Here is a 16,044-nt window from a genome sequence, read left to right as displayed (position 1 = left end):
GACATGTGTATGAACTCTGTGCTGAAAATGTACCGGTCTCTAGCTAATAAATGCTCCTCTGTATTTACCAGCTAGTCTTTAACTGAGCAGATAGTGTGCAGTTGCTTTGTCAGAGCTTTGTCACTGAAACCAGGCTGATGAGAGTAAAATATCATGGCAGAATAACATGCTCAGTAGAGCTGAGGGAAACTGCAGTGTTGGTGACAAGTGCCATTACAAGTGACACCTTTCATATATTTTATCCATTGGTAGTTAGTGCTCGAATGTACTCATCTACCCACAAATCTGACTGTGTTTTTATGCCTCCACGCTAGTGATAGCCACGGCCAGAGGCATTTTATGTTCTGTGAAAAAGCACTTTTCCTGCGATTACTCAATTTTATATCTCAGCAACAGAAGGGGAGATATTTGGTCAGATACTGAATTGGTGACACTAATCTTGGGTGTCCACCTTGGAAATGTGCTCATTGTATAGATTGTCTGTGCTGCCGCGAGGAAGATGTGTGTGAAGCATCCATGTTTTCACAGACATGGATGTAATTTAACTTTAATTTGATTGGTTTGAGGAGGCATACAACCACAAAGTGGTAATTCTAGTTTTCTTTCCTCTTCAGATTGTTACCAGCGGCTGGAGTTCCTTGGTGATGCAATTCTAGACTACCTCATAACAAAGCACCTTTATGAAGACCCGCGGCAGCACTCTCCTGGCGTGCTGACCGACCTGCGCTCAGCACTCGTCAACAACACCATCTTTGCCTCTCTGGCCGTCAAGTACGACTACCACAAGTACTTCAAGGCCATCTCACCTGAGCTTTTCCACGTCATCGATGACTTTGTGCAGTTTCAGCTGGAGAAGAACGAGATGCAAGGCATGGACTCTGAGGTGAGTTCTGTTTCTGCCAGAAACACAGCTAGCATTAGTACTGAACAACAAAGCCCTGTAGCAAGAAACCTAGTCTCTGCTGTTGTCGTTTTTTCCCCCCGAAAATAATAGTCCGTATTCACAAAGATCTGCCCGAGTAACAAGGCTGTCAGCTTTTATGAATCTGTTTCATATTCCAATGAGTTCAGCAGTGAAGAGAAAATGCAGTTGGATTTAATTTGCCTGGAAATGGCTATCTTGGCACCAGATCTCCTCTCATTCTGCTGGAGAGGTACTCTTTGCCTGAGGGACAGCAGGCACATACACAAACATACAGCTGAGGCAAATACAGAAACATGCTGCAGTAATATGCGTAACAACAACATGATGAAGCTGCAAATGCAGCATGCTTTCCTCAAAGATTTTCATTTAAATAAATGTCTGTTAAGTTACTATCGCTTAATGAGGTAACAGTATGGCCCTGGGTCTCAGCTGATGTCTGTGGAAAAAATGCTGTATCAAGTTACTGCTAATGCAAACCCAACACTTCCTACTGCTGCAGCTTTACACTAATAAAACATTTCACTGGCAAAACATAAGTTGACTTTTGTTATGAAGGGGTCACAAGAAATGCAGTGTGTTATGCAATGAGCTTCACACTTACCACTGTCATTCATTAAAATGCATGGACTACACAAGACAAGGGCCATTTTCGGCATTTGTTGACAGCAGATTCGTATTAAATATCACAGGGAGTGAGGGAAAAGTCAGGAGCAGCCACAATGAGCAGTTAGATGAAGAACTGCAGGCAATAAGCTGCACACCTCCAACAACTCCTTTCACTGTGCCCTACTGTCTGCAGACTCATGCTGTGTGCAGCAAAAGGCCTGACGTCTTTATTAAACTGACAACAGTTTGTTTAGCAGCTCCCAGAATTGTGTGACCTGTTGTATTAAACTGCATCTGCTGTTCCCACCAATAACTACAGGTGTCGACAAATCAACCAAGATGGAAATCATAGAGATTGCCACTTTAACAGTCAGACTGTCAGTGGATTATGTGGGTGGAGAATGTTGATAGGCTCATATTTGATTCTTTTATAAAAGGTTTACGGAGTAATTTTAAGCTACAGTTGGTAAGTTTTATAAAAAATACTTTCATCATATTTGCTGAAGCTGTCATTATAATTACAGAGCACTAAATGAGACAGATAGTCTGTGAAAAAAAAAATCATAGTCCTCTGCCTACTCTATTGTCTTGTAGCATTTCTAATAACTTTATTGCATGTAAACGAAACAACCAGGCACAGGGTTTTTAAAGTAAAACAGACTGAGCAGAGAGTTATTTTCTTCACCGCAGAAATATTTTAATTTGGTTAATGCTGCAGCGTGTCGGTCAGGCAGTTTACATGCTGATCGCTGCTCCTATCAGTGTTATTCTGTAAGTGATGCCGTAAAGAAGTACTCACAATATACTTCAAGTTCGCTACGCAAATGTAATTATTTACACATTAAATTAAAACAAGCTTGCAACTGCTGTTTTTTGTGAAGATGAATTAGTTTACTTAAGCTCATCCGCGCTGTAGACTGTCGGGGTGCTACCCTTACTTTCAACAACATCATGTCACGTCAACATCATGTTATGAACAAAGATTTACATTAGCGATTATTGACATAGGGAATCGATGCAGAATTGTCCACGTCCGCATCACGATGCATCTAAGAATCGATTTTTCCCCCACCCCTACTGAATAAGTAACTGCAGGCTGCTTTCTACTGTTTACTAACCTGTTTTCCAGCATTTGTCATGTCAAATGTGGGACACCAGTTTAAAAAAAAAAAAAAGAAAAGACAGTAAGGCAGCTGGTTTCCCCCTGTTTAAAGAACCTGTTTAAATTGTGTGTGTGTGTGTGTGTGTGTGTGTGTGTGTGTGTGTGTGTGTGTGTGTTATTATTGCATCAGCTAACAGCTTGGTGTGTTTTTGTAATCAGCTGCGACGCTCTGAAGAAGATGAGGAGAAGGAGGAGGACATCGAGGTCCCTAAGGCCATGGGGGATATCTTTGAGTCACTAGCCGGAGCAATCTACATGGACAGCAGGATGTCATTGGAGACGGTGTGGCAAGTGTATTATCCAATGATGAGGCCACTTATAGGTGAGGAAGAGTGAAAGTACATTTATTTACTGATGTTCTTTTTAGTCATGATTGTTGAACAGTTCATGCAGGTTAGCAAACACTGTAAGTCTATGGATGTTTTTTTGTACCTCACCTCTCCACCCCCTCACCACTTCCAGAGAAATTCTCTGCCAATGTGCCACGCTCTCCCGTGAGGGAGCTGCTTGAGATGGAACCGGAAACTGCCAAGTTCAGGTAGGAGATCAGCGCTTACACTTGTCTATATTAAGTGGCTGCTTCTGCTGTTACATTTCTCATGTGGAAATATGGAATAGGCCGATGTCGATTTTCTCCTTCCTCACTTAGACAGAAAGTCCTGTGTTGATTAAATCTATGTTTATTAAATGTAAATGCAAACTATCCAGTGTAGTCTGCCTTTGGCGAGGGGGAGGAGGGCTCTCTGCATCAGCTGTGTGCTTGGCCAGCAAGTGGTATTTGAGACTCGATGTACTCCGGTGGTTACTCATTTACATACAGACATACAAACCTGTATCAAAAGTTACTACAATATTGGGAAAACTTATCTCTGATGGAATATTGACAGGAATTAATCTGCTCAAAATTCACCCAAATCGCTCAATTTACACAAACTTAAGGAAAAGGAAAAAGGTTGGGAACCACTGGTATACAAAAATAATACTGCTACTTAAAGTTTGTTTTCAACATAACACCTTAATGAAATGCACTGAAACAAATATATCTGTGACACATAAAGGCAATTTATTATTTTGGCAGGTAAAAATATTCTTGGCCAGTGGATTTTTTTCATCTACCAGTCCTGTTAGCAGATGAGTCAAAAAGTTAATGTCAGACACTGTATACATTATATGAACCCCTGGAAGATTTTTAATGTGAAATCTCAGTGTTGAATTATTTATATTAACTTAACAGCAGTTCAAAAACTAAAGCAAAGCGAAAGTAACTGGAAACAAATTTTTTTTTTTGTTCATTAGAAAGATATTTTGTGCTGTAAATAATTACAAGAACAGTTTGAGATAACAGAAAGGAAACAGACTGCAATGATGTCAACTATTAGAACAAAAGACTACAAAGCACAACTTCTGATGGAAATGTACATCATACTGAACTTATCAAGACAACAGGTATATATGTGTTTGAAGACTTTGCATGATACAGTGAACGGAGGAAATTTAGAACAAAGGTCTGTCTCTTACATCATTTTCCTCACAGAGAATGTATGATATATAGCGTTTGAAACCCTTTTGTTCCTTTTCCTCTGTGTGCAGCCCTGCAGAGAGAACGTATGATGGGAAGGTCCGGGTGACAGTGGAGGTCGTCGGTAAGGGCAAGTTCAAAGGAGTCGGCCGCAGCTACCGGATCGCCAAGTCGGCCGCAGCGCGACGAGCTCTGCGCAGCCTCAAAGCCAATCAACCTCAGGTCCAAAACAACTAAGCTCCTCCTCCGAGCTCTCAGCATTAGCATCTAAGCTATTGACGCTAACGGAGAAAAAGCAACATCGGCTTTCCAACACAGCGCGACGCTAGCCCTGCATCTTCAGCCTGCGACGGCACAACCAAGGCAGCCAGGGAACACTGTGTGGAGACGCAACAAAAGAAGCAGACTTATCTCTCAACAGATTTCACATCGGATCTTTTACCTTTTTTTTTTTTTTTTTTTTTTCACATCGGATCTTTTACCTTTTTTTTTTTTTTTTTTTTCTTTATTTGCGCAAACACAATCTTTGCTTTCCCCCTCTGCTTTGTGTAATCACATGAGTGCTTTATTAACGTTTAGCAAAGTGTTTAAAAAAAAAAAAAAGGTCAGGTCGCAATGTCTATTCCTCATCGTTTTTGTTTTTTGTTAACCTCTATGTCGATGAGACGAGGCTTATGCTTATTGTGTAGTATTAGATTGTATATAGTTCAATCAAAGGTGTAAATCAAAGTATGTAGGAAAAAAAAACAACAAAAAACGCTAAACTCCTCAGCCTGTGCACTAGTGCCAGTCAGTTTCAAAGCGGTTTTGAAAACGCTAATGGCAGACATGGCTAACAGATACCACTGGAGCAAAAACCTGGTGGCACTTCTGTCTGAAATCTGTCTTGAAATGGTATTCTTAATCATTTTTGCACTTATTCCATTAGGGTCTGTTACTTTGAGAGTTGTGTGGTCACATTGACACCAAAATCATATACGTAGCAAAGTATATAAATATATATAAAAAAGAATAAGATACATGAATGATATTCTTGGCCTTGGATGCTAAGGCTCACCCTCATATCCTGCAAAACGGATAGGAATTTCAACATTCCCAGTTACTGTAATTTAAACTAGTTTTTAATCGCACTTGGGGTTGCATGTTCTTGTAGCTTATGTATAAACCACGACAACTGGATTGCTTCTATAAATGTTCTAAATCTATGGATATATCTAGAGTGTGTGAGAGCGAGATTTGATGTTAATGGCATTATCTTGACGATTTGGTTTAACATGTTTTGATACCAAGAATGGATGGAATTGAATTAGTCATTCTTGCGCACTAAATGTCTTTCCACGGAGCGAATCATCCAGTTTTGATATAAGAAGAGAAAGACATATCACAAGTTCAATATGCTGCAGACTTTTCTACATTGGATACTCGTGTAAGACACAGAATCTTTTCAAATACAGTCTTTGTGAAAAAGGCCAATTCATTTCAACACACTAGTGTTCCTCACATCCCGTACCTACCAAAGCTATAACAGATGTGACACTATGAGGTTGAAGTCAATTCCTAGGGATAAGGATACCAGCCTTTTTTTTTTTCGTGGTTCCGATAAATTTTGCTTCTCGCTAAATGTCCTTTTTTTCTCATCAATAAGCCCTTTTTTTTTTCACTTGAATACCTCAGTTAATTGCATGCATTTTCTTGTCTTTATATTTTTTTCTTTTTTGTTTGGTGCTATGTTTTTGTATTAAGCTTGAATTTCTCATCTTTTTTGCACTGTAACTATAATACCTCTTTATTTGACCTTTTTTGAATGATTGGAAATCTGTTTGATTCGGTTGTCCCGTTCGTCAGCCATCACGCTGCAGAGGAGGAGCTGCGTCGTCGTCTCTTCCCCCTCCCATACTCGAGGTTGACACTGTGTGGGGGGGCAGGAAATGTAATCTCTGCACATAAGCCTAACTTCTTTTTTCCTCATTCACTAGCTATTAATTTCATCAGTTGAGAATCTGTTTTTGAATTGTGGGTAAAAACAAACAGAGGATTGATTGATCAGATGGGTAAAGGCTTGTAGAGGTAATCAGATTGCACTCTTAAACTTTTCTCTGACATTAACTCCAAAATATAGGCAGAGGGGAGTATACTTGACTGATTTCTACAAAATTATCTTCATAAATAATGCTTGGAAGAGACACGTACCTGTGTGGTTTGTAAACTGTGTTAATATAGCTATCTGAAATCAAATTCACAGTCATATAATCCTACCCACAGGTGCTTCTACCTCAAAAGACAGTGCACTCGCCGTTCATTTGTGGACAAAACTGCAATTCAGCTCAGTAACTCTCTGACAGTGACATGCTGTAGTCCTTTTACTGTGATAACTTTACCGGCTACGTCACATATCTGTCACTGAGTCGACATTCCCTCACAGTTATTTGTGTCTCATGTCTTGAATAGAAACAAAACTCAGTGCCTTCTCTGTGGGAGATCAGTGTCAGCACAGACTAGATTTCAATCAGTTAATCCAAATTTGAGTTAAGAGAGTAGAGATATTCCCTGCCTCATACTGTTTGTTAAACTACACTTTGGGACCCATGACAATAAAAAAGTCAACTGACCCAACAGCAGCTGAGCTCCCAAAATAGGACCCAAATTCCTACAAAGTAGTTGCAGTTAAAGGTTCTCGTGCTTTGTCCAAGGTTGGATAATCAACCAGGCAAAACAAGCACAAACTTGCTTAATGGCCCCGGACCCTTTGAGGGACCAAAGGGTCCTGGTTACGGATTAGCAAACCCTAGGATAGCGAAGGAGTAGCCTGCCTTACTCTTCCTCCTATTGGCTTACCCTGACGTTCTTACCCCAACCAATCCCTCTTGTCTTGCGTAAACCGAACCAGTCTAACCAATGAAGGCAACAAGTACTAGCCAGTCGCATGGAGCGTAGGGCGGCTCATTCTTTCACAATCCTAGGATTTGCAAATTTGCTTCCTGGTTCACTATGTGGCACCAGTAAAGCAAAGCATTAACTCGAGATCAAGGGACCTTGAGGGGACACCTGCATTATTATTGCTTAGGGCCCCATGTTGTATAGGTGACCATTGTCAACTTTAACGGCCTGAAACATTTCAGTTTATATTGTGCTTAAAGGGTGCATTTCCCTAAATAATTGTGTTTAAAGAAGCTACCACAAACACTTACTGGTGAGTACATGATGCACAGAGTGAAAGAAACGGAGGGCAGCAGGGGGCCCGTAGTTATACTTTTTGCCCCCACAGAGGCTTAATCCGGTCTTGATGGTGCCTCCAGTTTGTCTAAAATAGGCAGCTTATCCATCCCCCAAACATGTGATTTAACAACTTCCATTTGCCAGATGATCTCAGCATTTCTGCAGGGTGAACAGTGTTAATATGTTAATTCAAAGCATAAACATGAAGATATCATTTGAAAGGCCTAGAGTGAAATAACTGTGCATGTTGGAGACAAAGTCAAGCTGACGAAGACTGTTTTCAGGTGCTGTTAGTTCCACAATAACATTCAGCACAGGCTAGAGACCTGTAGCAAGCTAACACCAATATAGACAGGAAAGTTAAACCCAAGACCCACTTTGGGTCAGGTACTCGGGCTGCAGTTGAGAATGAAATGTTAGCTAATAAGTATGGGTAGACGTGGCAGACTGTCACTTTTTGATTCTAGGCTTATTTATATTCCCTTTATGTACGAAAATGGATACATCCGTTTCAAACATTGTGAACGTCACTGCCCTCATACTTCCATGCGTCCTTTGTGATGGCATGGATACAGCCAATAGATGGCACTAGAGGGAGAAAGTTTCACACAACAACTACGAGGTGACAGTGGAGGAGGTCGTATTATTGTACCGTTTAACAGAGGCAGTGTTGTAGATGGGAGTGGTCAGTGCGCTCATTAAATAAATCCCAACATGTGGACAGAGAATTCTTTTAACTATTTTCACCATGTGTTACTGTTTATTATTATAGATTACTGATTCATTCTGTTCCGTCTTTATGTAAATGTTTCAGTTGTCTCCTACGGACGTATCTGGCTTGAAATAAGCTACACTGCCTCCATGATCTCCAGTAGTACAAGGGATGCACGATAATATCGGCACGTCATTGGGCGATACTGATTTTACAATGAACTATCAGAATGCACAATGAATGAATATTACATACATTGTAAAGTATTTTATTTCATGTCATCTGTGGGTGGGTTGTCACGAAAAGAGTATACATGCATAATATGATGTTAATTCCTCTACAGAAGAGACTTGATGTTCACTAAAATTAGGTGGGGAAAAAAGTGGATATATGGGTATCGGTTATTGACCAAATAAGTTCTTATGTATTGGCGTAACAGATATTGGCAAAAAAAAAAAATCCAATATTGTGCATCCCTAAGTGGTACAGCTGCGTTTTGCCCGTAACTGCAAGCTATCAGAATACGTGTACAAATACAGACAAAATGACAGCAGAGGATGGACAGAAAACTCTGCCCATCTCCGTATGTAACATTTAGCATAAATGAGCCTCAGCCTTAATTTGTGTTCTCTAGGGCTTGATGTTAAAAAATTACAATACTAGTACCAATACCAGTATCTGTGTTCTATCTGTGTTATACAGGTACCAATTGGGTGCTTCATTTGATACTTTTCTCTACTTCATTCAATACTTATCATATGAATGGAAGCATGCAGTTGCATAAAATACCGCCAGACACCACAGGCATGTAGCATAGCTATACTTTGGAACGTTTTGGTGGCATTTCAGCATGCTCAACTGCTAAGTCTGTCAAATACATTGTGATAGACTTCGCTACATGAGCTGTAGCTTCTGAGGTAGTGGGCCAATCACACGTTGCATTAAATCAAAGAATGCTTGTGGTGATTGGCTGCAAGCGAAACCATACAAACACTCATTTTTCTTTCCAGATCTGGGTAAAAAAAAAAAAAGGATTTAGTGCAGGTATTGTTTAACTTGAGAACAGGGCTAGGTGTCGGTACTCCATACCTTTTAAGGTATCAACTGAAATAACTCGGTACCAAGGAGTATCAAAACATCTCCAGTCAAATGATACCTGCATTCTTTCCTTTTTGTGCTGGGGGTCTGATCCCGGGCTGTCCTGACTTCCCTTTGGATTAGCAAACTTTCTGTTGCTGCCGTCACCTGAGCTGCTGTCCTCCAAACAAACGGGCAATTCAAGTGTCAATATCACTTTAAGAGTATTGCTATTGGTACGGATACCCTAATTTTTTTTTAAAAAACACCCAGCCCTACTGCAAAAGTTTCAATACAACTTGGTACTGCATTGTTTCAATACCCAGCCCTAGAGTTCTCTATGTCCCTCAGTGTGTCTCAGAGTTGACAAACTGTATGTGAAATTACAGCTCTAGCATTCAAGTTCATGATGTTAATTTCAAATTTGTTAAGTTGGTCCATGTAAAAGAAAAGCATCAGTGTAAATCCAGTCTTTTTTGGGATTTTTGTCATTTGCCTGCGGCTAAACGTCTCTCAGATCTCTCTTTGGGTGCCATACTTTTGATACTTTGGGTCCGACAGATAACCATGGGAACACTGAAGTGTGAATCTTTGAAATTCTTCATGTTAAAAATCAATGTGAAGTCAGTTACCCCATGAAACTTAAGTACATCTTTCTACAATCAGTTAAAAAGAGTGCAATTTGTCATTATTTCTCAAGTCTGCAGACACACAGGAAACCCTTAAATGTGGGATGTGCATTTAGTTTTCCCCCATTAGTGAGACGTTGCCAGACTTTGGAGTGTATCTGTACAACCAGTCATACACCCTCCAACACCTTGGTCTGTAGTGCACACACACACACACACACACACACACACACACACACACACACACAACCATTAGACTTTTCCACCGATTCAACACACTAATTATGTGTAAGTCTCTAGGAGGGACGGCGGGGGGCGGGATTACAAAAAAAGAATGTGAAATCACTCATACGGTGCCACACCCACTCTATTTTTGTCTGTGACTGATGGAAATAAGGATCACCATTAATCTTGTCATCAATATCCAACAGCCTCGTATTTTTTATTTTTTATTTTTGTTAAATTGAGGAGGGAGGTGTGTGTGTGGGAGTGCTGAAGTTGAGGTAGTCCTACGTTATTCAGAGCGGACTATGTTTTCTCGTACTGGCAATTATGTTTTCTTTTTTTTCTTTTCGTTTTGTACATGTAGCACAATTGAGCATTGCACTTGGGCGCCATACTTTACCTCATGTCAGAGTGTGAAAGGGAGTGAAAGATGGAGGAGAAAAAAAAGAAGTGTATATATGATGCCGTAATGTTAAGAGGACTAACTTGTGGTTCAGGCTTTGCTGCTGTTTCAATTGCTGGTATTACACAAACCTACTTAAAGAGAGAGTAAAGGGCTATGGGAGGGGAGACAAAATGTGCCTGCAGGTTATCATCTGACAAATACACTGTAATAAAAAGTCTCTGCAATTTGGGGCTAAAATGTCTGGACACCGACGTCCTGCCTTATACAGCTGTTTGGAAATGAATTGTCAAACTAGCACGTCCAGTCGTGACTTGAATGATGAACTGACACTCTTGGTTTAATTCTTCTCTGACTACTTTGATATGGACATGTCATTCAAGTGATTCTCCCAGCCTCTTTTTTCCTCCTGTGGTGTGTTAGTTTGGAACACAAGAAAAACCTCCCCCAGCCCTTTATTAGGAACTTAAAGGAAAAATCCACTCAAACTTGCATCTGTACTTTGTGATAAATCACAGGCCATAATGATGTCACATCACGTGCTGTATCAGTGTTCACACTCGTCTTTAACAGGCCAAGTCAATTTATACACCAGTTTGTGAATTCCTGTGAACTGGGACTGTCTGCATATAAATACAGATATCTGATAAATTAAAAAATAAAGAAAAACACTGATATAAAACTAAATCATCATCAGATCATAGCCAAAGGCTTCCGAGATTGCATTTAGGCCAAGGCATTCAACTTCTTTTACTAACCACATGGACTCTTTACCTGCCGCACAAATATGATTGTTTAATACTACTCAGATGACAAAAGGAACCCATAATGTTTCAGACACCAAAGTCTTCTCTCTTTGCCCACAGAATCTTGTTGCCCACAAAATCTCATAGCCTACAGAATCTTGTTGCCCACAGTATCTTGTCCCATTGCCCACAGAATCTACATTCATATGCAGAATCTGTTTATAGCATGGATGCATAAAGAGAACTGGATACAGTGTTGGAGGCAGGATCTCGGTCATTCCTACGAAATTTGCTCAGTTGTGCACATAGCCAAAAAGGTTCATCTGCCATGCATGAAATCACTCAGATGAGAGCTAGTGCCCATAGAGCAGGCTTACTAGAGACTTCCGCAGGCCGAGCTGGCTACCTTTGGTTTAGCGCTCTTTTAACTTAAATGGGGATAAAAAGATTTAATCACGTGGCTCTTGTAGACTTTCAAAATGTTATTGTGCCGAATGGATCAGATCCCAGTTGTGAGAAAAGTCATATTGAGGGGGTTGTAATGTTCAAAACATTTTAAAATTTATCCCCAATTCCCAGACGTCTCTTCCGCCATGTAAATCAATGGGGAAAAATCTTTCTGGGCTGTAGGGTATCATGTGACGGTGATTTTACACTATTTAGCCACTAAAAAAAGTTGGCATCAAAGCCCAGCTCACTTCCAGGGGGCCTGGTTTACAGAAATTGCTACAAAACGTATGAAATCAAAGACATGCAGGATCATTTTTTGGCTTAGTGCTGCTACTGGTGGCCAGAAGTTAAATAAAGAAGACTACTGCTTTATTTGGCAATTCAACACTGTAATATATCTTCATGTTTGTTTCAACCATAAGAAGAGACCTGTCATGCTCATACACAATCCCAACACGTCATTTTTAACATTCCTCGAACAAATTTTATGAGTCTGTGTCTGCATTCAGGGAGACAGTGATGCAAAATTGTGACACTAAGTACGACAGTCCTGGATCCAAGCTAGCAACATCCACAACCAGTGGAAACATTAGGTTTACATGCAGTCCGTTATCCGTTTACATATATTTGATCCTAATTTAAATCAGTTTGACTTGGTGGTGTTTGACGTTTTAAGTTAGCAACTGTCAAACCTAATCTGAAATACATCCACTGTGATTCAAAAGTCCTTAGATTGCTTTTACTTATTTTAGGAACTGTATCTGGATGTGATGTCATGTGATGTCATTTGGCCTGGCATTCACAGGAACTGAAAAAACACCAAACCACCAAAAAAATCACCAAACGAGAAAATGAAGCCTGGTATGCCTGTCTGTTTTCCAACAGTAGGGGTGTTTTAGGGTGGATTTTTCCTTCAAGTTTATGTTCAAGTGTGATCAGTGCTAACAGAGAACTGAAATGCCTTTTGATAAACAATTAAAGTGGGGTGGGGAGGGAAGATATTGGTCTCATAAAACCAGCTTAAAGCACCAACAGTGACTGTTTGCAGGGTGGGGTGGGGTGGGGGGGGGTGGGGTAGTGGTTGGGAGTAGGGGGTGAGGCAAGGGGTGGGTATGGTCACTGAGCAGCAGAACACCAGCAGAGTGGAGCTGAACAGATGGAGTGATGAACTGTTATCAGTATGGGGAATTATGGGCCATCACAACCTGCAGCAAATGTTTAAGGGACATTGGAATAGAAATTGAACTCCTCACTCATACTGTATACCGTGCTGCAGTGGTTTGCGGTCTGCACCTTATGGATCACAAATACCTTTATTTTTTTTTTGTTTGGATTTTTTTTTTCTTTTAATTTTTCTTTTTTTTTTATATATAATTGTAGCCCAGTATATCTACAATAAAAGTAATGGTATGGTCATTCATCCTTGGTCCTGTGCGATTATTTCATAGATATACATAAATAATAAAATAAATTGAATTGTGTATTATGTCTTGGCAACTATTGGCAATATTTCTAAGGTTCCCAAGGCCATTAAGATATTAAAAAAATGTTTACCAGGCCTGAAAATGTTTGGGAATTGAGAGAATGTCTTGGAAAAGTTTTGAATATATATTGTTTTGGCTATTACCGTAAAATTTAAGTTAGTTCAAGCTCAGCAGGCGTTAAACAGCTAACTATAGCTCAAGTGAGTAGTCAACAATCCAGTTTTATACTTTCAAAAAACAAACATAACTGCCTTGCAACGAGACTAGGCGTCTAATTAAGACAGGCTTTTGTCAAAATGTGTAGACACCAGGCTAGAAAAGGAATGGGTATTTAATTGACCTATGGCTAAGCCACACCCCCCCTCCACTCACTCAAACTATCAACATTCAGTGACCGGCGCTATGGCAGGTGTCACAGTACACGGCATTTCACAGGAGGCAAGTGATGATTTTTGGAGACATAACGATCAGACGTCATTGAGAGGTAACCAAAAGGGCCTAAACTACGCATTGGAGGGATATATTCATCATTTTATTGTTGAGAAGGTCGATGAAAAGCTTAAATTACAAGCCAAAATTTACAGGGCACAGTGTACGCTTGTGAACCGCATCTGGTTGCCGTCACCATCAAAGACAACAAGTTAAAGTGCCACTGAAGTTAAGGTTTTTGGCTCAGAATATGAGAAAAGGATAACGGCCTTTTTACCATCTTTACCAAGAGTGTCTCTCCGTTAGTTTGGTGCTACAGTATTTACACTGAATCATTCAGCATAACGTTTGCCAACCTTTGTTATCTCTGCCATTACAGATAAGTTAATGAAGCTAAGCTCCAGAAGTTAACGTTAGCTTAACTAGAGCCCTTTGGACAACAGCTAACAATGATGTACGATCACCAAAGTACAAAACTAGAACAAAATAGGCTAATGAACTCCCAGCAAACAAGGTGACATGATGAACAACGCAGCTAGGAGCTAACGTTAGGCTAACTTTAGCTAACGTTAGCTAGAGATGTTAAAGATAACTTTATATTTCTTTCCAGCAAAGTGACAATATGTTGCCTCAAACACAATGTTTGACTTACCTAGAACAGATGTAGACATCATTGTTAATCTTATTCACGTTGAGTTGATGTTGTGGTCTAACGTTACCACACAACTTTATCCCAAGGAGACACTTTTCTCGGTTGAGATGTGGTTTAAAGTGTAAAAAATACACCTGGTCGCCCAGCCTCTCAGGATACCTTGTGTCAGAGTTGCATGTACGGGAGCGTATCTATGTTTCCCGGGTTCTATGTTGCCCGTTCAACCAACCTTTTTGTGTAAGCGTGGAACATAGAAGCTTTTTTGCAGGGTTAAGTGGGGAACATAGAACCCGGGAAACACAGAACCCTGGAAACATAGGGATGACCCTGCATGTACCCCATGCACACCGTTTGACCATTTTTTAACTTCAAATCTCAGAAAAAGCTCATAAAACCGAACAAAACTGACTTTCTGTAATGCATTTCAATGGACATCCAGGCAGAGAAAGTCCGAGTGTATGAAAATGGCTATACGCACTGTGATTGTGTTTGAGGGCGGGGCTTAGCCATAGGTCAATTGGGACAAGGCTTTTAATTAAAGTTTTACAGTATTTAAAACAGTGGTTCCCAACTGGCAGGTTGCAGTCTGCCCTTCTGAATGGCGTTTCCAAGTAACTCGAAGTTACTTGCTAACATGTCAAGTTTATAAAAACCACACTTTATTAGCTAGTAGCGCAGTCCATAGGGACTTGGGCTGGGAACCGGAGGGTCGCCGGTTCAAGTCCCCGTCCGGACCAAATGCGGAACGTGGACTGGTGGCTGAAGAGGTGCCAGTTCACCTCCTGGGCACTGCCGGGGTGCCCAGAAGGAAGGCACTGAACCCCCCAACTGCTCGGGCACCTGACCAAGGCAGCCCCCCCCTCACTCTGACATCTCTCCACTTTGTGCATGTATAGGTCCTGTTTGTGCATGTGTGTGAATTTCGGAACTGTGTTAATGACAATGGAGTGAAAAAAAACTGAATTTCCCCTCAGGGGGATTAATAAAGTAAATTAAATTAATTAAATTATTATTAAGTACAGTGAATATCCAGTACAGCCTTTATTTTTAAGTCTCATTTCCTGCTGTAGAGTGAGTGACTAAGGGACAGTCAGTATGACACTGAAAGTATTAAACTGTCTGTACTTTGATATATTGACTAAAGAAAAATCTGGACCCCGATGCTCAACTAGTTGGGAACCACTTGTTTAAAATATGCTCATGAAAATCCCAAAACACATCTAATGTTGCATAAAATATGATCCTTGTATTATTTATTTAAATTCTAGTGCTGCACACTGACTGCTGAGATGTCACTAGTATCACCTGATACACACAGACCAGACCAGCATAACACCATCGCCAACTCTGGGCCCCCTTTTGTGTGAAAGAAAAGTGCTGTATTAAGGAGAGAAAGAGGAAAATGCCAAAAAACTGCTGTGTAGTGGGTTAACCAAGGCTTTCACACTGAGATTTGTGGCAGATGACATATGTTAATATTCACTATCAGTGTGCCAAATGTCTAAATGATGCTGGTTATAGTTACTACCAATGAACAGCCAGCTTGAGTGGGAGCCTGCTGCAGTACAATCAGACAGCACAGCCTCCAAACAAATCTCAGCCTGTAGGTCAAACAGTGACTATTAACACTGTTTTTTTTACGTACAACACTTTAACATCTCTAGCTAACGTTAGCTAAAGTTAGCCTAACGTTAGCTCCTAGCTGCGTTGTTCATCATGTCACCTTGTTTGCTGGGAGTTCATTAGCCTATTTTGTTCTAGTTTTGTACTTTGGTGATCGTACATCATTGTTAGCTGTTGTCCAAAGGG

At 40.4% G+C, this 16,044-nt stretch overlaps 1 protein-coding gene across 3 annotated transcripts in view; it reads left to right on the top strand.

The window, feature by feature from the left end:
* Positions 1–4,677, top strand: part of dicer1 (dicer 1, ribonuclease type III) — a 47,924-nt gene extending 43,247 nt beyond the window's left edge. For all 3 annotated transcript variants that reach the window (XM_050061304.1, XM_050061305.1, XM_050061303.1), the window contains 4 exons: positions 615–883; positions 2,853–3,015; positions 3,156–3,231; positions 4,284–4,677. In XM_050061304.1, the coding sequence (XP_049917261.1) occupies positions 615–883; positions 2,853–3,015; positions 3,156–3,231; positions 4,284–4,449 (674 nt within the window). In that variant the 3' untranslated portion in view covers positions 4,450–4,677. The remainder of the gene's footprint in view (positions 1–614; positions 884–2,852; positions 3,016–3,155; positions 3,232–4,283) is intronic.
* The last annotated feature ends 11,367 nt before the right edge of the window (positions 4,678–16,044 follow it).

The sequence above is a fragment of the Epinephelus moara genome, chromosome 14, assembly GCF_006386435.1.
Source record: "Epinephelus moara isolate mb chromosome 14, YSFRI_EMoa_1.0, whole genome shotgun sequence".
NCBI classification, from domain to species: domain Eukaryota; kingdom Metazoa; phylum Chordata; class Actinopteri; order Perciformes; family Serranidae; genus Epinephelus; species Epinephelus moara.
Note: the sequence above shows the minus strand (reverse complement) of the source record. Positions and strands in the feature narration are given on the sequence as shown.